Source organism: Pseudophryne corroboree, chromosome 2 (assembly GCF_028390025.1).
Source record: "Pseudophryne corroboree isolate aPseCor3 chromosome 2, aPseCor3.hap2, whole genome shotgun sequence".
Classification (NCBI taxonomy): Eukaryota; Metazoa; Chordata; class Amphibia; order Anura; family Myobatrachidae; genus Pseudophryne; species Pseudophryne corroboree.
Genome location: NC_086445.1, coordinates 790,815,937 through 790,841,873, shown reverse-complemented (window position 1 = coordinate 790,841,873; position 25,937 = coordinate 790,815,937). Strand labels below are relative to the sequence as shown.

At 46.1% G+C, this 25,937-nt stretch overlaps 1 protein-coding gene across 2 annotated transcripts in view; it reads left to right on the top strand.

Moving 5' to 3' along the window:
- Window positions 1-25,937, top strand: part of RPGR (retinitis pigmentosa GTPase regulator) — a 309,545-nt gene that overhangs the window by 65,636 nt on the left and 217,972 nt on the right. For both annotated transcript variants that reach the window (XM_063955571.1, XM_063955570.1), the window contains exon 5: window positions 11,424-11,582. In XM_063955571.1, coding sequence (XP_063811641.1) covers window positions 11,424-11,582 — 159 coding nt within the window. The remainder of the gene's footprint in view (window positions 1-11,423; window positions 11,583-25,937) is intronic.

Sequence of the window (25,937 nt, the reverse complement as noted above, 5' to 3'; positions counted from 1 at the left end):
GCAGTGCTGACGGGATAAGCGTCTGCTTCGCTTAGATAAAGAGTGCTGAAGGAATCCGGGAACCGGAAGTAAGAACAAAACGCTTGTGTCTTTTGAAACTGTTTTTCTCTTCTGTCTTGCGTACACACGCACGCATACATATATATCTGCATTTCTTTTTCAATTTCGTATATCACTATTCCTGTTTGCCAATTTTTATAGTTGATAGAAAGTGCTAAAAGAGATTTGCTGTTATTTCATAGTAGAGGTAATAGTTAAAGTATAGACCAACACACGGCTTGTCTGGGAGATAAGGCAGTCAGCGTGGTGTGCGGTAGATGATCAGGGATCATCTACATTGATAAAGGTAGAAATTGTGTTACGGTGGATCTTTGTTTTGCGTACACGTGTCGCTAACAAAGACTAGCGTACGCAATCCAAAGGCAGACGCACGCAGCGTTCATTACGCAACGTAGCGTCCGGTTACGCCCACGTAACTCAAGTCACGAAAAGTTGGATTTTAGCGCAAAGCGATAATTAACGCAAAGGCGATAAGTAACGCACAGCGGTAGATAACGCGACGCGGTAAATAACGCAAGTCTATTTTTGGAAATCTGAAATTTAGTTTAACAGATCCTGCTCCTAATTGGTAACACAGCTGGACTAAAGAAAATTTCTGCGCAGAAATAGATATAGAAACAAAGTGTACATGTGTTGAGTGAGTGTGTTTTTATCACATAAGTTTATATAACTTAGAGGTTGAACCAAAAGGAAAGTCGGGTACTCGTCAAGGAACATACGTATAAGTGACATATACGGTGGCTAGGGAGGCATCCCTGGTTAAATAATATTTGAGCATTAGAGTATAGCGGACCATAAGGTAACAGACCAGGAGGTCATAAGGTAACAGACCAGGAGGTCATAAGGTAACAGACCAGGAGGTCATAAGGTAACAGGTAAAATAGACAAAGAGGTCCGCTATAAAGGTACAAGAGGCACAACGCCAGGGGTGTTGGTGCAGAACCCATATAGGCCATAAGCTCTTGCTGAAGGAATCGCGGCCGGAAACATCGATTCCATTGATCTTTCAGTACATGACAAGTAGTGCTTATGTACTGAACGATTGTACCGCACGTAATTGTGTGCAGTAGTTAGTAATCTGACCTAATACCATTAGAGTAAAGTGGTCACAAACGCTATTTGTACATTCTGACGTGATTTGTGTAATTTTTTATTTTTGGAAGGGAAGTTCGCTGGTCACTCAGGAACTATCTAACAACCCCACCTTTACTGGAAAGAGTAAGTGTCCTGCGGGTAACCCTCATATGTTCCAGTAAACAGAAGGTTCCATAGGGGCCCTGTATCGAGTACGCCAGCACCATATCGGTGTGATCAGGTCGTATTGGTCGAGGTGGGCGAGTGAGTGGGGTACTCGGTAAACCGCCACCGCCGGCCTATTGTGAATAATTTGGTTTGCTGTAAGGGTTCGCTGAAGACCGTGATATAAAGATCACAGGAGTAGTAAGCAACACCTGCAGATTATGGGGGCCAATTGTTCAGGTAGGGGGCGATCAACCTTGGTTCGGGTTGATTCAGAGAACCGACCCGTCGGGTCGGCAAGGTACATCATGTGTGAAAAATACGGAAGTCACACAGAATCTTTATGTGATGAATGGGAGAGAATGACTGTACAAGACAGGGACAAATTCCCAAGAATAGGTAGCTTCAGTCCAGAAGTGTTACAAAATTTAAGGAGGAGGATATGTCTCATAAAATCAACAAAGAGACGAATTCAGCATCATGATTATTTACAGTTGTGGCAGCAGGAAGGTGAGATACAGAGAGGTTTGGCTCTGGCGGCGGGATCTGGGGCAGTCAGGAAGCTGATAGCCACAGCCCCTCCTCCACCATACATTGCAGGAGAGAAGTTGATTGCGGAGAGAAACGCACTGGGTTGTAAAACACAAACTCTTAGTAACCCTGTAAATGTTAATGATGTTAACCAAGTAACCCATGCGATTATTAACCCGTGCAAGTTGTACCCTGTTTTGAACCTTCCTCAGGAGTGTGATCAAGAAGACGATTCGGCAACAATTTCAGCGCTCTCTCTAGCGGCCACCATATCAGAAACCACAGTAGGAACTGCTCCACACACGAGATTAGTGAAGGCCCCTAGCGGAGGGATAGGTGAGGTCGTGTCAACGGGTAAGTACGGCACCATGCATTATACTGAAACAATTTCACCACAAGCTGTAGAATCTACACAGAATGAGGTTGTTAGAATTAATCCAGTTAAGGTGATAGTAGTTCCCAATGGGAAAACAGACGCATCAGGAGCCACACCCGTTAGGAACATTGCCATGTATTGCCCGTTTACTAGAATGGAATTAAGGACCATAGTGTCTGAATTCCCAGACCCCAGAAAAGATTTAGTTGCAAGCCAAAAATACATCAGGGATCTAGGAAACACTTTAGAGCCCAATAATAAGGATTGGCAGATAGTACTAAGAGCTTGCTTACCTCCCAATGTCGACTCAGTTCAATTCTTGACTGATTGTGGACTAGATAAAGATGTACCGCTTACAGATGTGTACGACAAAGATAATGTAAAAAGGATAAATTTACAACTAAAAGAGTATTTCCCAGCCGTTGTTAAATGGAATAAAATATTCTCCATTAAGCAAAAGGAATCCGAAACGGCAACAGAATATTTTCACCGGGCACTATTAGAAATGGCAAAATACACTGGTATAGAAGATATTAGGACCAACCCAAACCATCAAGAAGTAGCAGTATCTGTACTGATGGATGGTTTAAAGGAAACATTAAAGGCTAGGGTACAGACCACGCAACCATGTTGGCGAGGTCTGTCGGTGTCCACTTTGAGAGAGGCTGCTATTGATCACGACAGAAACATCACTAGACACAGGGAGTCGCAAAGTGATAAGCTGATGTCAGTAAGTATACAGGCGCTGACCACAAGGCAGCCTGCGTATGTACCATCGAATCCTGTAAGTAAATCAACTGTAATAACTTGTTATTCCTGTAACAGACCGGGACACTATGCACGAGAATGTAGAACAAAGAGTGTACAAAGATCTTTTCAACCCCCTAGACAACGACACGACACACGACATTGGGAGCAGGGTCCACAGAGGCGGAGTTTTGAGCCACATACAGGGGAAACAAAAAGATATCCCCCGAACAGAGACTGGCATGCCTCTGGTAGTTCCCAGCTAACTCCCTCACAAGTAGTCGCTGCCAGCGGGGTACAGGCAGGTCACCATACCCAATAGGGGTGTGGCCATACCTGTAATCTGCAGCCAGTTAAGTTGATTGCCAGTCTTGGAAGCGAACCAGAGATTGCAATCAATGTAGCTGGTAAAACTTTAAACTTTCTTGTAGACACAGGGGCGGCCAAGTCAGTGATAAATTCGACAGTGGGCATGAGAACCACTGGTAGGACAATTCCAGCCATGGGAGTAACAGGAGTAGTCCAGCACTACCCTGTTAGCAAACCAGCCGAGATTACAATAGGGCCTTTGCATACCAAGCATTCCTTTTTGCTGGCTGCATCGGCACCAACTAATCTCCTGGGTAGAGACTTACTATGTAAAATGGGTTGCGTCATTTATTGCACTCCTGAAGGTGTATTCTTGGACATTCCTGAGAATCACGCTCAGGAAGTACGAGACATGTTAGACTCCCCATCAAAATTAATGTCACATTCCATTATGACAAATAGGAATCCATCCCAAATAGAAGAGATGACATCTCAGATACCAGAGTCACTTTGGACAAAAGATGGACAGGACACTGGATTAATGGCAAACGTAGCTCCAGTAGTTGTACAAGTAAAAGATGGTAGGATAGCTCCAAAAATCCCACAGTATCCTCTGAAGCCAGAGGTGGAGTTAGGAGTTTTCCCAGTAATAGAACGCTTGCTGCAACAGGGCATTCTGGTAAGAACGTCCAGCACAGCCAATAGTCCCATCTTCCCTGTTAAAAAGAGTGGGGGGAGGGGTTACAGACTAGTGCAGGATCTAAGGGGGATTAACAAAATAGTTGAGAGTCAGTTCCCCGTAGTGCCTAATCCAGCTGTCATCCTAATGCAAATTCCTCCCACTGCCAAATTTTTCACTGTTATTGACCTCTGCTCCGCATTCTTTTCGGTACCTCTGCACCCTGACAGCCAATATTTGTTTGCTTTTACATACAGAGGAGTCCAATACACATGGACTCGGTTACCCCAAGGTTTCATAGATAGTCCAAGTATATTTTCTCAGGCTTTGCATGATTGTTTACAGTCTTTCCAACCGGAGAGTGGATCAGTATTGATACAGTACGTGGACGATTTACTGCTGTGTTCAGATTCACTGGAAGCCTCTCTGAAGGATACGAAACAGCTCCTGTTTCATCTTTCAGACACAGGTCACAAGGTTTCCAAAGACAAGTTACAATTATGCCAGACTAAGGTAAAATATTTGGGACACTGTCTAACACAAGGACTGAGACACCTGACCGCTGATAGAATCCAAGCAATTAGAGACATGACACTGCCACAAACTCAGCAACAGATCAGGACGTTTTTAGGAATGTGTGGGTATTGCCGTAATTGGATCCCAGGGTTTTCCATATTGGCGTTACCTTTGCAGGAAATGGTCTCCTCAAACAAACCTGATAGGATCTCGCATACAGACGAATCCGAAACAGCATTTGAGAGACTCAAACAGTGCCTAACGCAGGCGCCAGCACTAGGTATGCCAGACTATGGGAAACCCTTTGAACTATACGGAACAGAAAGTGCTGGTTGCGCAGCAGGTGTACTAACCCAAAAACACGGTGATGCCAGCAGGCCAGTTGCATACTACAGCGCTCAGCTAGACACGGTAGCGCGATCCCTCCCCACATGCTTGCGAAGCGTTGCTGCAATAGCATTACTAGTGACAAAAAGCGAAGACGTCGTGCTAGGCCACAACCTCACAATCCATACGCCACATGCAGTATCAGCCTTATTGAATTCTGCCCAAACCAGACACGTCTCATCAGCGAGGTTTACAAGATGGGAATTGGCACTAATGGCCCCCGTAAACATCACCATAAGGAGATGCAGTGCATTAAATCCTGCAACATATCTCCCAGGTGTGCCTGGTCAGGCACAAAGGGTGGAAGGTGAGAGTGCTGGGGAAAGAGGATTCAATACAAAGGAAGATACACATGATTGTATGGAATATTTGACCCAAAATTTTACCGCAAGGCCTGACATCAGTGACAACCCACTGGAAGATGCAGAACTCACGTTCTACACGGACGGTAGTTGTCACAGACAGTCAGACTCGGGAGACTTGTGTACTGGATACGCAGTCGTAGATGACCAAGACACCATAGAAGCGGAACCGCTAGGCCCACCTCACTCAGCCCAGGTTGCTGAACTGGTCGCCCTAACCAGAGCATGTGAATTGGCTAAGGGTAAGTCAGCCAATATCTACACCGACTCTAGATACGCATTCGGGGTAGTCCATGATTTCGGAGCCCTATGGCGTCTCAGAAACTTCATGACGGCCGCTGGTACACCGGTAGCGCATGCAACTCACATAAAAAGGCTTCTAACAGCGATACAGGAACCCGACAGAGTGGCTGTTATCAAATGTAAAGCACATACATATAGCCAAGACCCAGTATCACTTGGTAACAGCCGAGCAGACGAAGCTGCTAAGTTAGCAGCTGCTACCCCCATACAGACAGACATCACACAACTGATGGTATTTAATACCATCAACACACAGAAGTTGTGTGAGATGCAGAATTTGTGTTCCACACAGGAAAGGGCAGTCTGGAAGGCAAAGGGATATGGCCAGGAGTCCTCAGGGCTCTGGACGGATGGACATGGTAAACCAGTGGCCCCCAGGACATACCTTCCATGTCTGGCTGAAGCAGCTCACGGGCTGACTCATCTAGGCAAGGAGGGGATGTGCAAATTGGTAAGAGCATACTGGTGCGCCCCAGGATTCTCCTCTCATGCGGGTAAAAGAGCAATGTCATGCCTTACCTGTCTGAGAAAGAATGTTGGAAAAGCAATACCTACAGAACCATCCCATATCCCACCTGCCGGCGGCCCTTTCCAGGTAATACAAATTGACTTCATTCAATTACCCCCATGTCGAAATTTGAAATATGTACTTGTTTGTATAGATGTTTTCTCGAATTGGGTCGAAGCATTTCCAGCAGCTACAAATACCGCTATGTTTACAGCTAAGAAAATTGTGCAGGAATTTGTATGTAGATATGGTATCCCTAGAATCATTGAAAGTGATAGGGGTACCCATTTTACCGGTGATGTCTTTCAAGGAATGTGTAAATTAATGGGTATTGATAGCAAGCTGCACACTCCGTACCGTCCACAGGCGAGTGCGAAGGTCGAAAGAGTGAACAGCACTATTAAAAATAAATTGAGTAAAGTAATGGCAGAGACAGGATTGACGTGGCCAGAAGCTTTACCCATTGTTTTGTATAGCATCAGAACCACTCCCAGGTCCCCTCTTAATCTGTCTCCTTTTGAAATCTTGTTTGGTCGACAACCGCATGTCATGATTAACCCTCAGGATGATTTGAAATGTAACAATGAAGTAACTGTAAAATACTTGATTAACATGAGTAAACAGTTGAGGAATCAAAATGATAATCTGAAGTTGGTGATTCCTGATTTACCAGATAGTAATTGTCATGACATTGAACCTGGGGATTATGTAATGATACGGAATTTTCTACGCTCAGGTTGTCTTATTGATAGATGGGAAGGACCATACCAGGTCTTATTGACTAGCACCACAGCATTGAAGGTTGCTGAGAGAGAGACTTGGGTCCATTCATCCCACTGCAAAAAGGTTGCTGACCCAGAGAAGTCCCGTGATAAGGAACAGACGGTAGAGGTTGTATCACTGGAGTGTCTGTTCCAGGAGGACTGAGGCGGCACCTGAGCCTTGAAGACCGAAAGCAGCTGTCGACTCCCCACTCCCTTTTATTGTTTTCCTCCACTTCCCATCCCCTCTCCCTTAAAATTTCTTTTTCCCCCTTCTCATTCTTCTCCATTTCCTCCTCAAAGATGGACTTGCCCCAAGAGACTGTGATCCGGATTTTGATGTTAACCATGATGTTGACCAGAGCAGTCTGTTCCGGCGAGAGGACCATAGAGGTCGAGAGAGGTTCTGGAATGGGTTCCGATTATGATGATGGAGGCGCAGTTTTCCAAGATCAACCAAGCCAACAAGCAAAGGCGAGTATCAGAAAACGATCCGATAGAAGAAATTGTGATGGATTGTTAGCTGAAGAAAACTGTATCTGTAGGCTCTGTGACAATTTGATTGAGGATGGGTGCATAAAGAAATGCCAATCCAGTTTTAATATCCATATGGACCGGCATCCATTAAGTGACTATCACTCCTTAGTGGGTAACGTATTAAACCAAACAGATTGTTGGGTATGCTCTCAAGTACCTCAGGGTCATAGCAAATCAGGGCTAGTGCCATTTCCTTTAACGTTAGGGGAGGTACTTGAGCTAAGTGGTGGGAGACCGGTGGACCGGAGGTTTAACATCTCCAGCCCTCCTAGTTTGAAGCTCCACCAATACCATGTGGATAGGTCCCTCTTATGTTTTAATATCTCCAATCCCCGTAAGCCGGGAAATTGGGAAGTGTCATGGAGCAACCTTACCATGACCTTTTCACACAGAGCAGATAGAATGCCTACAGATACAGAGCTTGTACGCCACATAGCCAGTAGAGGAAAATCTTTCCGGTATAGATACACCTTAGGAAATAGAATTACTAGAGTTGGAGAAGTATCACCAGGATACTGTGCACATATCGTACAAACTGATACGTGCCTTAAACAGATGGAAGAATTAGGGTCAGGAGATTTCACCTGGAAGGTTTGTAACATGGTAATGTCCTTCTCCGTCCCATATGTTCTCCCCGATGATGCATATTTCATATGCGGGAGAAAGGCGTACAAGTGGCTTGCCCCAAACTCTGAAGGATTGTGTTATATTGGAAAGGTATTGCCTGAAGTGATGACTGTTACACATGACAAAATGAAGGACATACACCGTGGTGCCCAAGCTCCTTATACTCACACTCATTACGAGCACCGAGTTAAAAGACAACTGTCAGAAAGGTTAGAGCATCCGGCCTCTGATCTTATCCATGAATCCACCGGGATTCAGGTTCTGGTAGCGTTAGATTTCACTCGCACCGCTCGAGGAGTGATGAATTATAGATACATTTCCGCACTCGCCAATTTGTTAGATAATATCACTGAAATGTATGATGACACGTTTAGATACACTGGAAGAGAACTTCAAGCTTATAAAACAGAACTAGTTCAGCATAGGATGGTTCTTAATTATCTTACAGCAGTAACAGGCGGATATTGTGTTACATTGGCAACACAGTACGGCATAAAGTGTTGCACGTATATCACAAATAGCACCGAGGATCCGGTAGAGGTCATAGACCAAAAGATGGACGATATTCTCCAATTGAAGTGGGAATTTCGTCGAAAACACAATCTCACCCTTGCTGCTGTAGGTAATGAGCTGACTGGTTGGGTGTCATGGTTGAACCCGCGAAATTGGTTCTCCGGTTTGGGAGACTGGGCTCAAGGAGTCATAATGGATGTTGGAAAGTTTCTACTATGTATCTTGGGTGTCGTTATATCGATTGGATTGATATTTAGATGCGGGCAGGCTTTAATGAGGTGCAAACAAAGTACAAAAGTGATGAGCTTGAGGAGCGAGGAAACTGTAATTAACCTGGATTTGATTTATGACCCAATGATAGAAACCAGAATGTGATGAAAATGCGATTATACGGTCCGTTTCTTTCACCTGTTTTTCTGCTTTTCTCCAAGATACAAAGACCCCCTTGGACGAGGAAGTTGACGAGACGCTATACAGACAACAGACAAGCACCAAAGATGAAGTTTTGACAACCTATGATATGGACACTTGATGAACTTTGCCATGGATCCCCAGTTTCCCTAGTATTTTAAACTCACGCTAGCCCAACATTTTTTGTAAATCTGATGGCACTGACAAAGCTATTTGCTCATGCCCAAGGAGCAATACAGCGCAAAGAAGACGACTCTCAACAGATACCGAACACAACTTCAACGACAGATGTACATTTCCCTGACATAGAATATCATTGCATTTTCCATAAGTGTTCTTTATCTTCATCTCTACAACCCTCAGGTAATGACACACATAGTCGATAGGGAATACAGGCACAGATATCAGCAACCACATACCTCCCCCATTCATGTATCATCAACTAAAATGTGCATCCCCATTTTGTTACAACTGAAAGCCGAAATGAGCTCGGTAAAGTTTGACAGCCCATCCACAGACCTGTACCACGGGATAAGAAGGAATTCAAATGTATACTTCGCAATACCTCGAAGCTTGATTTACCACACGTACGGCACGATGATACATGACCCTCCAAACATGGACTCATACACACATGCTTCTGCTTTCTCACTAGGTCATACCCTCTTCACATCTACTCCTCTCTCCTCCCTCACCCAACCATGGAAATGAATTAACCCCTGACATATATTTTTCTCCTTTTGAAATGTTTTCAGGAGGTGGCAGTTAGTATTGACTGCCAAAGGGTGGACTGTCAAAGTCAGAAAAATGTCTCTATGCACGTTGCCATATTTGCACCGCACACTGGTCCGCGCTGCGCATGCGTACGCTCTCCCGTGAAGGCGCATACCCGCAATAGCGTGCACCCGCGGGCGCACGGTATGCGTATTTACGGTAGAGTTTATGTAGTCGTAGCGTGCGACTCATTCGTTACATATTTTCACAATTAATGTAGTTTATAGATCATGATCCCTTTGATAGTTTCTGAAAGTTTGGTTAATATAGAAAGTCCCGGAATGGAGGAATTCCTCTTTGTATTGTACGAAGGGTCTGACAAGAGTCATACAGCAGTGTTTGGTACCCATCGGAAGAGTATTTAATTAGCAATATTCCGGTGTTGGTTTGGAGCGTATTAATCGCTCGTGCGAATAGTTATGGACATAAGAAGTTTATGTCCATTTCTACTATTTACTCATACTCAGGTATGCGGCGGGAAACCTAGTTTCCCACCCACCTGAGCTGTTTGAAATCGTCACAGCCCACCTGTATGAATCAACCTATGACCTTTTGTTATGATACAGGGCCGTATTCCGACGTCCAATGGACAATGGGATTGTAGGGACTATGAGATTGCATTGTGTGTGGGGCATAAATAGGCAGGCCGACCACATCCAGCTCTCACTCTTCAACGGTTCTCATTGCTGAAAATCGGGTGCTGGATGTCCAGGCGCATGCGATCGTTTACCCTTGTGCGTAAGTTTCTCTCCGTAATCATATTGTCTTACTGTGAGCCAATCTCTCTCTCTCTCTCTCTCTCCGTCTCTCTCTCTCTCTCTCTTCTCTTTCTCTCGTATCTCCCATTGATTAGTATTGTATAGTATTAGATCAGCATAGTATTGTAGTATACTTCTTGTATAGTTATTTGGTTAGGAAGTCTCTGTTATATTGTAGTGTATCATTTGTACTGTGATTCTTTTTGCAAGTATATTAGATATAATACAGTTAATAGGCTTTGGACCCTAAACAGGTATCTGTGTATTTTCTCATAGTGTTGTGTTCACTTGAGCGTCGGTGACGCTCAAGCAGCTTTGTAGTTAGTCAGGTTACACAAGGTTGCACTTACACCCTGTATTCACATTAAGGTATTCTGTGTATTTCATTGATAAAAGGTTTAGTCATAAAGGTATAGCGTTGTGAGCGTCTGCGCCGCTGGTGACCTCCTCGTGGTCTCGAGCGTATGCTACGCCATAGCGAATCATTACTCTAGTCATAACCAATAACGTGCTGTCCTGTGATCTCTGGGCCGTGAGCGAACGTGACGCTTGAGCGTCTCGCCTACGGCTGAGCGATCGTTGCGCAACTAGTGTACCCTTACGGTACTTCTTAAGTAATCAGCGTACTGTGTTCTTAGACTTCATTAAGGGTTGTTTATACGACAAAGGAATTTAACATTGTCAGTCTCCTGAACGCCAGGTCCGACAGCCGGAATATTTACTGCATCCCGTCCAAACAAATGTAATGGGTGATGAATCTCACAGCTCAGTCTAGAGCAGGGGTGCTCAACATGCAGCTCTCCAACAATGTGAAACTGCACATCCCATCATGCCCTCTTACAGTATTACTGTTAGGGAATGCCAAAACTGTGACCGTGCATCCTGGGATGTGTAGTTCTACAACATCCCAGGATGCATGGTCTAGAGATTGCTGCACCATGTGATGATGAGCAGAAGGCCCTGTGCAGTTTAGTAACAGAGCGGCCTACTGAGAATTTGAGTTTGTGGTGTGTTATTTCTTACAGAACGAGGAAAGGTTTACTCCTCTGGATGGAACAGTGAAGGACAGCTGGGGCTCGGTGACACTACAGAAAGGACAAGTTTTCAGGAAATTACCCTCTTTAACGCTCAGGACAAAATCAAACAGCTTTCGGCGGGATCAAATACATCAGCAGCCCTTACTGGTAGGAGCCATATATTAACACATAACACTTAAGTACTGGGACATTCAGGCTAAAAAAAAGTTGGAAGAAAAACAGTTACTGCTATAAGAAACTCCACACTCCCCCTATAGGTCCTTTTTCTTGTACTAACAAAATAAGTTCTGCCCATTGGACTGCCAGTGTAGCCTCACTTCTGCCTAAAAGTCCCTAAAGAGTTTGGTCTACCTTGTAAATAATACCTTTGTATTATTGTGCACTGCCTTACAAGTCACTTTGTGGGGTATTCGGAAACTATGTAAGTAGTATGAGTGATATAATTATAAGTCCAATTTATTAGCACATACATGGCCTATTTCACCAAGGATTGCAAATGCAAGCTGCTCGCAGCTTTGCAATTGCAGTCCTTAGCAATGGTAATGCAGGAGGAGGTGCTTACCACCTCCTCCCTGCATTTGCGATGCAATCACATCTCAGATGAACATTGCAACCACCGGTCACAATATTCATCTGCTATGGCAAGCTTTCTCAGCCTTGCCATCGCAGTGTGGCTTCTGAGGCCAAGGTAGTCCTTGGCATCGCCACTCCCAGAAAACGGGGAGTGACACCCCCATTTTCCCCAACAGCTGCCCTTCCTGCCCCCATCCCTCCACGGAGCACAGGGGCTATTTCCACTCGTGGTTGTCCGAGCCCACAAGGGAACTCGTACAGCTTGCCCCGCTGCCGGCATTCTGCGGGGGCGGGATGCCGCTGTCGATATACTGAGAGTCAGCATCCCGCCTGGTGGGATTACGTAGGTAATCCCATTGAAATATTCATTATGGTAAAACTTACCGTTGATAACGTTATTTCTCCTAAGTCTACAGGATAACATTGGGATATGATGACGTGACAGCGGATTTGCACCAATCGGTCAAAGCTTTCAGCCTCCCAGCATGCAACGTACCCGTCCCTATATCCCCACCTCCTGGCTCAGGCAAATCAGTTGTTTTCCCAAAGCTCAAGGCAGCAGCATCATAGAGAACCCTAATCAGGCGAAAAGAACACACATGCACACCCTTCCGTACAAGAAGGAAGAGGTTAGTGAGTGAAAGGATCCTCAAATCAGGTGTGTCAGGGTGGGATCCATGTAAATATTTCTCCGGAAGGGTCCACAGGCTATCCACAGGATAACATTGGGATGTCCCAAAGCGGTTTTAGTTGTGGGGACGCTACTGAGTGGACAGTAGAATCCTTTGCCCGAATTCAGCGTCCTGAGAGGCAAAGGTATCAAAGGTATAATGTCTAATGAATGTGTTAAAGGAAGACCATGTGGCTGCCTTACATATCTGTTTTACAGAAGCACCACATTGTGCTGCCCATGACGGACCTACCTTACGAGTAGAGTGAGCAGAGACATTAGCCGGAACAGGGAGATCAGCTTGAGAGTGTGCTTCTGAAATTGTAATACGAAGCCATCTTACCAGTGTCTGCTTGTCAGCAGGCCATCTACTCTTGTGAAATCCGTAGAGAACGAAGAGAGTGTCTGTTTTTCTGATGGCACTGGTACGATCCACGTAGATCCTTAAAGCACAGACTACGTCCAACGATGCATCTCCCGCAGAAAGGTCTGGCCCCTAGAAGGCCGGGACTACAATTTCTTCATTAAGGTGGAATTTCGACACCACCTTAGGAAGATACCCAGATTTGGTTCTGAGAACCGCTCTATCTGGATAAAAAGGAGGGCAACATGACAGTGCCCCTACATCTGAAACTCTTCTAGCTGAAGCAATAGCCAGTGGAAAGAGAACTTTAGCTTTCAACCATTTAAGATCCACTCGTTTCAGTGGTTCAAATGGGGCAACTTGAAGAGCCTTTATAACTAAACTTAAGTCCCAAGGCACTGTAGGAGGAACAAAAGGAGGTTGAAGTGCGGCATTCCCTGGAAAAAAGTGTGCAGATCCTGTAGGTTAGAAATTTTCTTTTGGAACCATACAGTTAATGCTGACACTTGCACTCTCAAGGAAGCCCCTCGTAGACCTTTGTCCATTCCTGCCTGAAGGAATGCCAGGATTCTGGAAACTCTGAACGCCCTAAGCTCAAATTTCCGTTCACTGCACCACTGAATATAGGTTTGCCATATTCGGTGATAAATGCGAGCTGGGGAAGGTTTCCTTGCTCTGAGCATAGTTTGAATTACCTGTTGTGAGAATCCTCTTGCTTTCAGGATGGATGTCTCAAGAGCCACGCCGTTAAAGACAGTTGATCCAGGTGCTTGTGGTAGCAAAGACCCTGAGACAGTAGATCTGGACGTTGAGGGAGTAGGAATGGAGCATCCATCGACAACCTCTGCAGATCTGTGCACCAATGTCTTCTGGGCCAAGCCGGAGCTATTAGTATCACGGCGCCCTTTCCTTGTTTTACCTTTTGCATTACCCTGGGTAACAGGGAGGTTGGTGGAAACACATAGGCTAGATGAAAGTCCCACCTCACTGACAGGGCATCCAGAAAGATCGCTCTGGGATACTTTGTTCTTGACCCGAATGTGAAGACTTTGTTGTTCTGACGTGACGCCATGAGATCTATCTCCAGTAACCCTCATTTGTCTACCAGAATTTGGAAGACCTCTGGGTGTAAATCCCATTCATTTGCATGAATGGCGTGTCGACTGAGAAAATCTGCTTCCCATTTCAGAAATGAACACTGCGGAAAAGGCTGGAAGAAGAAGTTCTGTCCACTTTAATGTGTGACTTACCTCCTTTATTACATTCTGGCTGCGAGTTCCTCCCTGATGGTTGAGGTACGCTACTTCCGTTGCATTGTCCGAGCAGATTTGGACTGGTTTCCCCTGAGGATGTCCTTTGCCTTTAATAAGTGCCATATATATGGCCTGAAGTTCCAATATATTTACTGGCAGGCAACTTTCTTCCTTGGTCCACTGCCCCTGGAAGCAACTCCTTCCTGACACTGCTCCCCAGCCGTGAAAACTGGCATCCATTGTCAGAATTTCCCAATCTGATATCCAAAAGGGTCTCCCTTTGTCCAGATGGGATGTCTGTAGCCACCAGGCTAGTTACCTCCTTACTTCCAGAGGAAGGACCATAGTCTGTGTTTTTATTGTCTGATGACAACCATTCCATTTGGAAAGGATCAGACGTTGCAGAGGCCTCGAATGGAACTGAGCATACTCCACCATGTCGAATGTCGACACCATCAACCCAATCACACGCATTGCGGTGTGAATAAATGTCCTTTGAATGTGTAGCAGCTCCTGAATCCTTGACTGAATCTTGGATATTTTGTTCAGAGGAAGAAATACTCTCTGAAGACCTGAATCCAGCCCTACACCCAAATGAGTCATCCGTTGTGACTGAACCAGGGACGACTTTGCCCAATTTATGAGCCAACCATGTGTCTGTAAACCAGCTATTTTCTGTTGCAGATGCCACTGAAGCAATTCCTGAGACTCTGCCAGGATTAATAAATCGTCGAGGTATGGAAAAATCCTTATCCCCTGCTGACAGAGATAAGATGCCATTACCACCATAATTTTGGTGAATACTCTGGGAGCTGTGGCCAGTCTAAAAGGTAGGTCCTGAAACCGAAAATGATGCTGGAGGATAGCAAACCTGAGATAGCGCTGATGGGACAGTGCTATAGGAACATGTAGGTAAGCATCCTGGATATCCAGGGGTACCATAAAATCCTCTGGCTCCATGGCCAAAATAATGGAACGTAAAGTCTCCATATGAGACCTAGGCACACAAATGTACTTGTTCAGCGCTTTGAGATTGAGTGTGGGCCGGAACGACCCATTTGGCTTCGGGACTAGAAACAGGTTGGAATAAAAACCTTGTACTCTGTGTGCACGAGGAACTGGAATTATCACTCCTGATTGAAGCAACTTCTGAACTGCCTCTTGCAAAGCCCTGGCCTTCATTTCCACTGAAAACGGGCTGGTACAAAAAAACCTTTGAGGAGGGTGTTCTTTGAAAGCAAATGCATAACCGTGATATACCGCTTCTTGCACCCAGGCATCTAGAGTACACTGCTGCCAGATCTGTGCAAACTGAAGAAGTCTGTCCCCCAGGTGGAGGCCTGCACTTTCAGGCTGATAGCTTATCTTCTGATTTAGAAGCTGGTCTTCTGGTAGCCCAATGCTTTTTAGTCTTACCAGACTTGTTGGATTGGGACTGTTTGCCATCATCCTTTCCTTTCGCTTTTCTTTGATTCCGAAAGGGCCAAAAAGCTGAAAATCTAGGTTTGAATTTGTGTGTGGAAGGAAACTTCACTTTCTTGGAGTCTGTTTCTGACTCCTCAATACTGTTTAGTTCTTTACCAAAAGGAATATCTCCAGTAAAAGGCAACGACTCCAGAACTTTTTTGGATTCTGATCCAGCTTTCCATGTACGTAGCCAACCCGCTCTGCGAGCTGCTACTGCTGAAGCTGATGCCTGAGAGGCAACAGTACCCATATTCAAGGCTGCTTTTTCCATAAACATCGCTGCCTGTTTGATATGTGCAATATGAGATTTTTGCTTTTTAGATGCCATTGAAAGATCCTCCTCCAGTGCATCAGCCCAGGCTGCCACTGCCTTTGCAATCCAGGCTGAAGCCATAGCTGGTCTTATGATTGCCCCAGACAAGGAAAAAATGGTTTTAAGAAAGTCTTCAATTCTCCTGTCCGTGACATCATTTAACAATGTTGATGGCAGAGGTAATGTAGATTTTCGCACCAGTCGAATGACATGCGTATCTACTTTGGGAGCCACCTCACTTTTTAAACAGTGCCCAGCCGGAAGAGGATAACTGGAATTCCATTTCCTTTGGAATTCTAAACTTCTTACTGGGCGTAACCCAAGCCTCTTGCATAATTTCCGTCCGCTGTTCTGACCCAAGAAACTCAATCCTAGCTGTTTTAGGACATTTAAACACACATGCCTTAAATGTTAACACAGGCTCTGCCGCCGCCTCTAAGGAAAGAATGGCTTTCATTGCACTAATCAGCTCAGGTATGTCTACTGAGATGAGTCCTTCCTCCTTGTCTTCGTATGCAGACCCGGCGTGTAATGAGTCCTCATCCTCTGACAAGTCCTCATCTGAAACAGGTGTAGACTGTTGTTTCACCTCTATGTGATTTACTTACCACCAGCCTTTCAGCCTGCTTTTGTTGAGAGGCTGCCGCTTCCTCTGCTGAATGAAATAAACCCCAGGTGGAATGGTGCATGTAAGGGTTAACAGGGTAACCTATCCCTGGTATCTGAGCTGGCATTATCCGACAGCTATACTGGATAATGTCCGTGCAAAAGTAGCCCATGGAGGTTCAACGTGAACCTGTGCCTGCCTTGGATTATTTAAAAGTCTTCGGTGAAAGCTCAAAAAATTTGCACATAATCCATTTTGAATCAGATCCTGAGAAGTTAACCCAGCTTTGCAAGACAAACATGAAATGAGTGTTGGTGCTGCTGTGGAAAGTGTATTTTCCTCACCCTTGCCGCTCTTAAACATGATAAATAAATAAATCACACACCTTTACAGTGTTACTATATAATTTGTGACTGTAATCACTTTAAAATTTGTTAAAGTGACACACTATCCGACCCTAACCTGCTTTGCACCAGCATTGAGGATCAGAATATACAGAAAAACTGACAGAATTATAGTAAAGTTAGCAATTACACTAGCAATCAATCACAGGTTATACATTAGTATAATAAGCAATATGAGCACATAATCAACTACAAATACATTTCAGGTATGTAGGAGAAACATATTACTGCATTACCTTATATAGGAGTTATAACCGTATTCATTCGCACAGCAAAAGAAAACAGCAGCAATAGTTTACAAACTTGTATGCATCAAGCACTTCTCCAACTATTCGTACTCAAAGGTAGATAGAGACTTAGTGCTGTATTGCCCGGCTCAGGAGAGTAGGATACAGGGAGACTTCACCCCGCTTCCAGGATCGATTAATATGTTAGCGAACGCTGAGTGGATCCAGATGCACACTCGCCCCATGAACCTACAGTGAACACAGACACCCAAGTGAACACTGATGCACCAGTGACACAGCCACCTATGCTGCTACTGGGTCCTTTTAGATACACAGCGTCTCAGGTGGAAGCGGGAACTCCATTCATGGTGGGAAACTCAGAGGGAACTGCTCATGAACTGGGGGGAGGGACGACCAAGGGAGCATCTGACTCCCCACTGCTGACATCAACCCTAGGGATCGCGGTCTCATACTACCCCTGGAGCCTATGATCCCTAGGGCCTAGCGCTGGTGCACCCTAGGTGGCAGCTGCGTCAGCGACTGTTTGGTAGTCTCCTCCCAAAACAGTGCAGCTGTGTCCGTTTTCCCCCTCTAAGCGGAACCAATGCTTTACCTTCTCCCTGTGCTCCGGCCACAGCCTGGCAACGTCTGCTGGACTTTCTGGTACATCCTACACAGACGCCTGCCGAAACAGCACTGTACACGTGGATAAGCGTTGTCACGACCCGGCGGGTTGTTGGAGCGACTCTTTCTAAGGTACGTATAAGACGCTTTTTAGACAAGATCGCTCAAAAAATAGTAAGACTATAAAAATAACATTAAAAAAAAAAGTTTATGGCTGCTAAAAACCAGCAGCCCATTGACCATGGTCCGACTCCTGCTGCACCAAACAAAAAACTGATTTGCCTGAGCCAGGAGGCGAGGATATATGGATGGGTCCTTTGCATGCTGGGAGGCCGAAAGCTTTGACCGATTGGTGCAAATCCACTGTCGCGTCATCATATCCCAATGTTATCCTGTGGACCCAGTTGGAGAAATGTACAGTATGAAGTTAAACTGACGAAGTTACAGAGAGAATACAAAATAAACCTATATGCCTCGATTGTCAATGAATAGGTGGTAATCTGAGGAATAAGATAAAAATGATATTAGTTATCCTAACAAGAATTATCTGGATAATTTAATGTGTTCTTTATTGGTGAATAATTGTACTTACTGATTTGTTCATATGTTGAAGTAACATTAATATGAATGATAATAAGAGCTATATGATATTTCCTGGATTAAATTGTTAAATTTTTTCTCTCTAACGTCCTAGTGGATGCTGGGGACTCCGTAAGGACCATGGGGAATAGACGGGCTCCGCAGGAGATATGGGCACTTTAAAAAAGAATTTAGATTCTGGTGTGCTCTGGCTCCTCCCTCTATGTCCCTCCCCCAGTTTGAATCTGTACCCGGACGAGCTGGGTGCTGGTCAGTGAGCTCTCCTGAGCTTGCTGTAAGAAAGTATTTTGTTAGTTTTTTTTTATTTTCAGGGAGCTCTGCTGGCAACAGACTCCCTGCATCGTGGGACTGAGGGGAGAGAAGCAGCCCTACTCTCTGCAGATAGGTCCTGCTTCTTAGGCTACTGGACACGATTCGCTCCAGAGGGATCGTACACAGGATCTCACCCTGGTCGTCCGATCCCAGAGCCGCGCCGCCGTCCCCCTCGCAGAGCCGGAAGACAGAAGCCGGGTGAAAGAAGCAAGAAGACTTCGAAATCGGCGGCAGAAGACTCCAGTCTTCACTGAGGTAGCGCACTGCTGCAGTGCTGTGCGCTACCTCAGTGAAGACTGGAGTCTTCTGCCCCATTGCTCCCACACTACACCCACATACTCCGGTCACTGTAAGGGTGCAGGGCGCAGGGGGGGCGCCCTGGGCAGCAATTAGATACCTCTTTGGCAAAAGTTTGCATATATACAGTTGGGCACTGTATATATGTATGAGCCCCCGCCAAAAATTGTACATTAATGCGGGACAGAAGCCCGCCGTCGAGGGGGCGGGGCTTCTTCCTCAGCACTCACCAGCGCCATGTTTTTTCTCCACAGCACCGCTGAGAGGAAGCTCCCCAGCCTCTCCCCTGCAGTTACACGGTAGAAGAGGGTAAAAAGAAAGGGGGGGGGGGGGGGCACATAATTAGGCGCAAAAATCAATATAAACAGCAGCTACTGGGTTAACATTAAGTTACTGTGTTATTCCTGGATTAATAGCGCTGGGGTGTGTGCTGGCATACTCTCTCTCTGTCTCTCCAAAGGGCCTTATGGGGGAATTGTCTTCAGATGAGCATTCCCTGAGTGTGTGGTGTGTCGGTACGTGTGTGTCGACATGTCTGAGGTAAAAGGCTCCCCTAAGGAGGAGATGGAGCAAATGTGTGTGTGAGGGTGTCTCCGTCGACAACGCCGACACCTGTTTGGATATGTGTAATTAAGTGCTAAGGTGAATTTATTGCACAAAAGATTAGAGAACAGAAAGGGAATCTACCCATGTCTGTCCCTATGTCGCAGAGACCTTCAGAGTCTCTCAATGATCACTATCCAAAATAATAGACACTGATATCGACACGGAGTCTGACTCCAGTGTCGACTACGATAATGCAAAGTTACAGCCAAAATGGCAGAAAAGTATTCAATATATGATTATTGTAATAAAAGATGATTTGCATATCACTGATGACTCATCTGTCCCTGACACAAGGGTACACATGTTTAAGGGGAAGAAAGCTGAGGTAAATTTCCCTCCTATCATGATAAAAAAGAGCGGGAATCTCCAGACAAGAGACTGCAGTTTCCCACAAAGAATTCTCAGGGAGTATCCTTTCCCTACTAGGGCCAGGATACGATGGGAATCTTTTCCTAGGGTGCCACGTTTGCCCAAAAGGTAGCCCTGACGTAACCGCTATCCTCAGGGATCCTGCAGATAGCGTGCACATTCTGGTACACTACTCAGACCGGCGATTGTGTCGGCATGGGTTTATAGCGCTGTAGCAGCGTGGACAGGTACCTTATCAGCAGAGATTGAGACCCTAGTATGTGTATGTATATATATATATATATATATATATATATATATATCCTCCACTGCATAGATGCACTCTCCTTTTCAACATGTAGGGTGCATCATTAATAGTCCCATATAGCGACCTCCAATATCTCCCAAAGCAAGTGCACTCACTACGTTTTCAATTCCAAGTTTCCACAGTTTATTTTATTCAATTCAATCTGCAGGTACAGTTGTATCAATTTAGTTCCTTCGTAAACATGTCCATATAGGAGTCAATACACCACTTCCAATTTACATCAATCCACCTTTATCGTTCCTCTAGGGATACATAGATACTCTGAATAACTCCAAATATCCATATCAATGGTGTGGCTCCATTTATTTATGGTTTTTACATGTTATGGATTCTTATGGTACATCATATCTTTTTTTCTATGTCTGTTGACTTCGGCCGCTTTTCGTGCCGTTAAAGACCCACATCTAGAACATACCAAAAAAACAAATACATACTATTACAAACTTGCATGGATGTGTGTTAACACCAGCGGAATCGTTGCATCCTATAGCTACCTGATCTGCCGAACTCCTCGGCGTGCGTTCCACCGTCCTGCGCATGTCAATACTCACAGCGGGAGTCCGGGCACTAAGTCCCGTCAATCCGGTCACATGGTACGCTTCTGCCACTCCCCTCATTAGGCCGCGTCCACCGCATATTACGTCATCATTAGACTCCTTATGCGGGTCACATGCGTTCCACTTCGTTCTCCCCTTATATTAACCTCAGCCTCCAGCTGAATATGCGATGTAATATCAATCTGGCTATCCTTTGCTATTTAATTTCACTGGTGATCACACATCCATACAATTACAAGTTACAATACACACCAACATTTAGTATTAAAAACAATTCCTAATTTCCTATTCTATTTATTAAAAACTAAAACACACATTATTGAATGGTATATATCCTGGCAATATTTATCAAAGTGATATTCCCTTCCTCTAATATTTTTATGTTTTTATAACATGGCCCTCATCCTTAGCATCCAAGAAAGCATTTAAAATGTATACTTTCTCTGACGTCCTAGTGGATGCTGGGAACTCCGTAAGGACCATGGGGAAAAGCGGCTCCGCAGGAGACTGGGCACAAAAAGAAAGCTTTAGGACTACCTGGTGTGTACTGGCTCCTCCCCCTATGACCCTCCTCCAAGCCTCAGTTAAGATTTTTGTGCCCGACCGAGCTGGGTGCAATCTAGGGGGCTCTCCTGAGCTTCTTAGAAAAAGTTAGTTTTAGGTTTTTTATTTTCAGTGAGACCTGCTGGCAACAGGCTCACTGCATCGAGGGACTAAGGGGGGAAGAAGCGAACCTGCCTGCTCGCAGCCAGCTTGGGCTTCTTAGGCTACTGGACACCATTAGCTCCAGAGGGACCGAACACAGGTTCAGCCTCGGAGTCCGGTCCCAGAGCCGCGCCACCGGCCCCCTTACAGAGCCAGAAGCAAGAAGAGGTCCGAAAAATCGGCGGCAGAAGACATCAGTCTTCACCAAGGTAGCGCACAGCACTGCAGCTGTGCGCCATTGCTCCTCATGCACACCACACACTCCGGTCACTGATGGGTGCAGGGCGCTGGGGGGGGGGCGCCTTGAGCAGCAATATAAACACCTTGGCTGGCAAAAATACATCACATATAACCCCCAGGGCTATATGGATGTATATTAACCCCTGCCAGATTCCAGAAAAAAGCGGCAGAAAAGTCCGCAGAGAAGGGGGCGGAGCCTATCTCCTCAGCACACTGGCGCCATTTTCCCTCACAGCTCCGTTGGAGGGAAGCTCCCTGGCTCTCCCCTGCAGTTAATACACTACAGAAAGGGTTAAAAAGAGAGGGGGGGCACAATTTAGGCGCAGTGTACAAATATATGCAGCTATAAGGGAAAACACTTTTTTATAGGTGCTATCCCTGTGATATATAGCACCCTGGTGTGTGCTGGCATACTCTCCCTCTGTCTCCCCAAAGGGCTTTGTGGGGTCCTGTCCTCTATCAGAGCATTCCCTGTGTGTGTGCTGTGTCGGTACGGCTGTGTCGACAGGTATGTGGAGGATAATGAGGTGGAGGCGGAGCGAATGCCTGTAAATATGTTGTCACCCCCTGCGGGGTCGACACCGGGGTGGTTGAACTTATGGAAGGATTACGTGAAAGTGTCAACTCCTTACATAAAAGGTCGACGACACGGAACAGCCGGCTACTCAGCTTGTGCCTGTTCCAGCGTCTCAAATGTCATGGGGGGCTTTAAAATCGCCCGCTACCTCAGATAACAGACACAGATGTCGACACGGATACTGACTCCAGTGTCGACATCGATGAGACTGGTGTACCCTCCAAATAGGTCCTCCCGTTACAGGATTGAGGCAATGAAAAATGTATTACACATTTATGATTATACCCCAGGTACCACATAAAAGGGTATTGTGTTTGGTGAGAGAAAACTATTAGTAGTTTTTCCTGCATCTGAGAAATTAAATGAGGTGTGTGAGGAAGAGTGGTCTTCCCCCGGTAAGAAATTGATAATTTCTACAACGGTTATTGGCAGCGTACCCTTTCCCGCCAGAGGATAGGTCACGCGGGGAAACACCCCATAGGGTAGATACAGCGCTTACACGCTTATCAGAAAAGGTGGCACTACCGTCTCCGGATACGGCCGCCCTGAAGGAACCTGCTGATAGAAAGCAGGAGGTTACCCTATAAGATATGGTCACACACTAGGGCATTATATTGCTACCAGCCGTTGCTTCGGCATGGATGTGCAGTGCTCCCGCTGCGTGGTCAGATTCCCTGTCGGAAAATAACTATGGATAGGGACAATATTTTGCTGAAAATAGAGCATATAAAAGACGTGGTCTTATACATGCGTGATGCACAGAGGGATATTTGCCGGCTGGCATCAAAAATAAGCGCTAGGTCCATTGCCGCCAGACGGGGGTTATGGACTTGACAATGGTCAGGCGATGCCGACTCGTATCGGCACATGGAAGTTGCCCTATAAGGGGGTAAAACTGTTTGGGGATAGTTTTTCAGACCTCGCTTCCACAGCTACTGCTGGGAAATCGATTTTTTTGCCACAGGCTACCCCACAACAAAAGAAAGCACCGTATCATCAAGTACAGTCCTTTCGGCCCCAGAAAAGCAAGAGGGCTAGAGGCTCATCCTTTCTGCCGAGAGGCAAAAGTAGAGGAAAAAGCTGCAACACACAGCTAGTTCCCAAAAGCAGAAGTCCTCCCTGCGTCCGGTAGGTCCACAGCATGGTGCTGGGGCTGCTCAGGCGGACCCGGGTACGGTGGGGGCCCGTCTCAGATATTTCAGCGGACAGTGGGCTCTCTCACATGGATCCCTGGGTCCTTCAAGCAGGATCTCAGGGGTACAGGCTGGAGTTCGAGACGTTCTTCCCCCCGCCGTTTCCTAAAATCTGCCTTACCGGCACCTCCCTCTGCCAGGGAGACGGTGTTGGTGGATATTCAACACTATAATCACAACAAGTGATTGTCAAGGTACCCCTCCTTCAGCAAGGAAGGGGTTACTATTCCACAGTGGTTGTGGTACCGAAACGGTTCGGTGAGACCCATCTTGAAATTAAAATACTTGAACTTTTATATCAGAAGATTCAAGTTCAAGATGGAATCGCTCAGGGCGGTTATTACGAGCCTGGACGAGGGGGATTACAGGGTCTCCCTGGACATCAAGGATGCGTACCTGCATGTCCCCATTTACCCCCCTCACCAGGAGTACGGCCGTTGGAGTTGTCCACGGCACCGAAGGTCTTTACCTAGGTAATGGCCGAAGTGACGATACTCCTTCGCAAGAAGGAAGTTTTTATTATCCCGTACTTGGACGATCTCCTGATAAAGGCGAGGTCCAAAGAACAGTTGGTAGTGGGGGTAGCAGACGTGCTACAACAGCACGACTGGATTCTCAATATTCCAAAGTCACAGCTGGTCCCGACGACACATCTTCTGTTCCTGGGAATGTTTCTGAACGCAGGCCAGAAAAGAGTGTTTCTTCCAGTGGAAAAAGCAGAGGAGTTGTCATCTCTAGTCAGAGACATCCTAAAACCAGGACAGGTGTCGGTACATCAATGCACACGAGTCCTGGGAAAAATGGTAGCTTCGTACGAAGCATAATTCCATTCGGAAGACTCCACGCAAGGACGTTCCAGTGGGACCTGTGGGACTAATGGTCCGGGTCCCATCTACAGATACAACAGCGGATAACCCTGTCAGCAAGAAACAGGGTGTCGCTGCTGTGGTGGCTGCAGAGGGCTCATCTACTAGAGGGCCGCAGATTCGGAATACAGGACTGGGTCCTGGTGACCACGGATGCCAGCCTTCGGGGCTGGGGTGCAGTCACACAGGGAAGAAATTTCCAAGGAGATTTCGCTTCACATAAATATTCTGCAGCTAAGGGCCATTTACAATACCCTAAGCCAAGCAAGGCCCCTGCTTCAGAACCAGCCGGTACTGATCCAATCAGACGACATCACGGCGGTCGCCCATGTAAACAGACAGGGCGGCACAAGAAGCAGGATGGCGATGGCAGAAGCCACAAGGATTCTCCGATGGGCGACCTACACCCAGGAGAATGGGGACTTCATCCAGAAGTTTTCCAAATGCGGGTAAACCGTTGGGAATGACCACGGGTGGACATGATGGCGTCCCGTCTCAACAAGAAGTTGAAAAGATATGGCGCCAGGTCAAGGGACCCTCAGGCGATCGCTGGGGACGCTCTAGTGACACCATGGGTGTACCAGTCGGTTTATGTGTCTCCTCCTCTACCTCTCATACCCAAGGTACTGAGAATAATAAGAAGGCGAGGAGTGAAAACCATACTCGGGGTTCCGGATTGGCCATGAAGAGCTTGGTACCCGGAATTTCAAGAGATGCTGGCAGAGGACCCTTGGCCTCTGCCGCTCAGACAAGACCTGCTGCAGCAGGGACCCTGTCTGTTCCAAGACTTACCGCGGCTGCGTTTGACGGCATGGCGGTAGAACACCGGATCCTAAAGAAAAAGGGTATTCCGAACGAAGTCATCCCTACCCTGATCATAGCCAGGAAGGATGTCACCGCAAGACATTATCGCCGCGTTTGGCGAAAATTTGTTGCTTGGTGGGAGGCCATGAAGGCCCCGACGGAGGAATTTCAACTATGTCGATTCCTGCACTTCCTGCAAGCAGGGGTGACGTTTGGGCCTCAAATTGGGGTCCATCAAGGTCCAGATTTCGGATCTGTCGAATTTCTTCCAGAAAGAACTGGCTTCACTGCCTGAAGTTCAGACTTTGGTTAAAGGAGTACTACATATTCAGCCTCCTTTTTGTGCCTCCTGTGGCACTTTTTGGATCTCAACGTGGTGTTGGATTTCCTAAAGTCGCATGGGTAGAGCCACTTAAAACCATGGAGCTAAAGTATCTCGCTTGGAAAGTGGTCATGCTGTTGGCCTTGGCCTTGGCCAGGCGTGTGTCAGAATTGGCGGCTCTGTCATGTAAAAGGCCTTATCTGATTTTCTATATGGATAGGGCAGAGTTGAGGACTCGTCCTCAG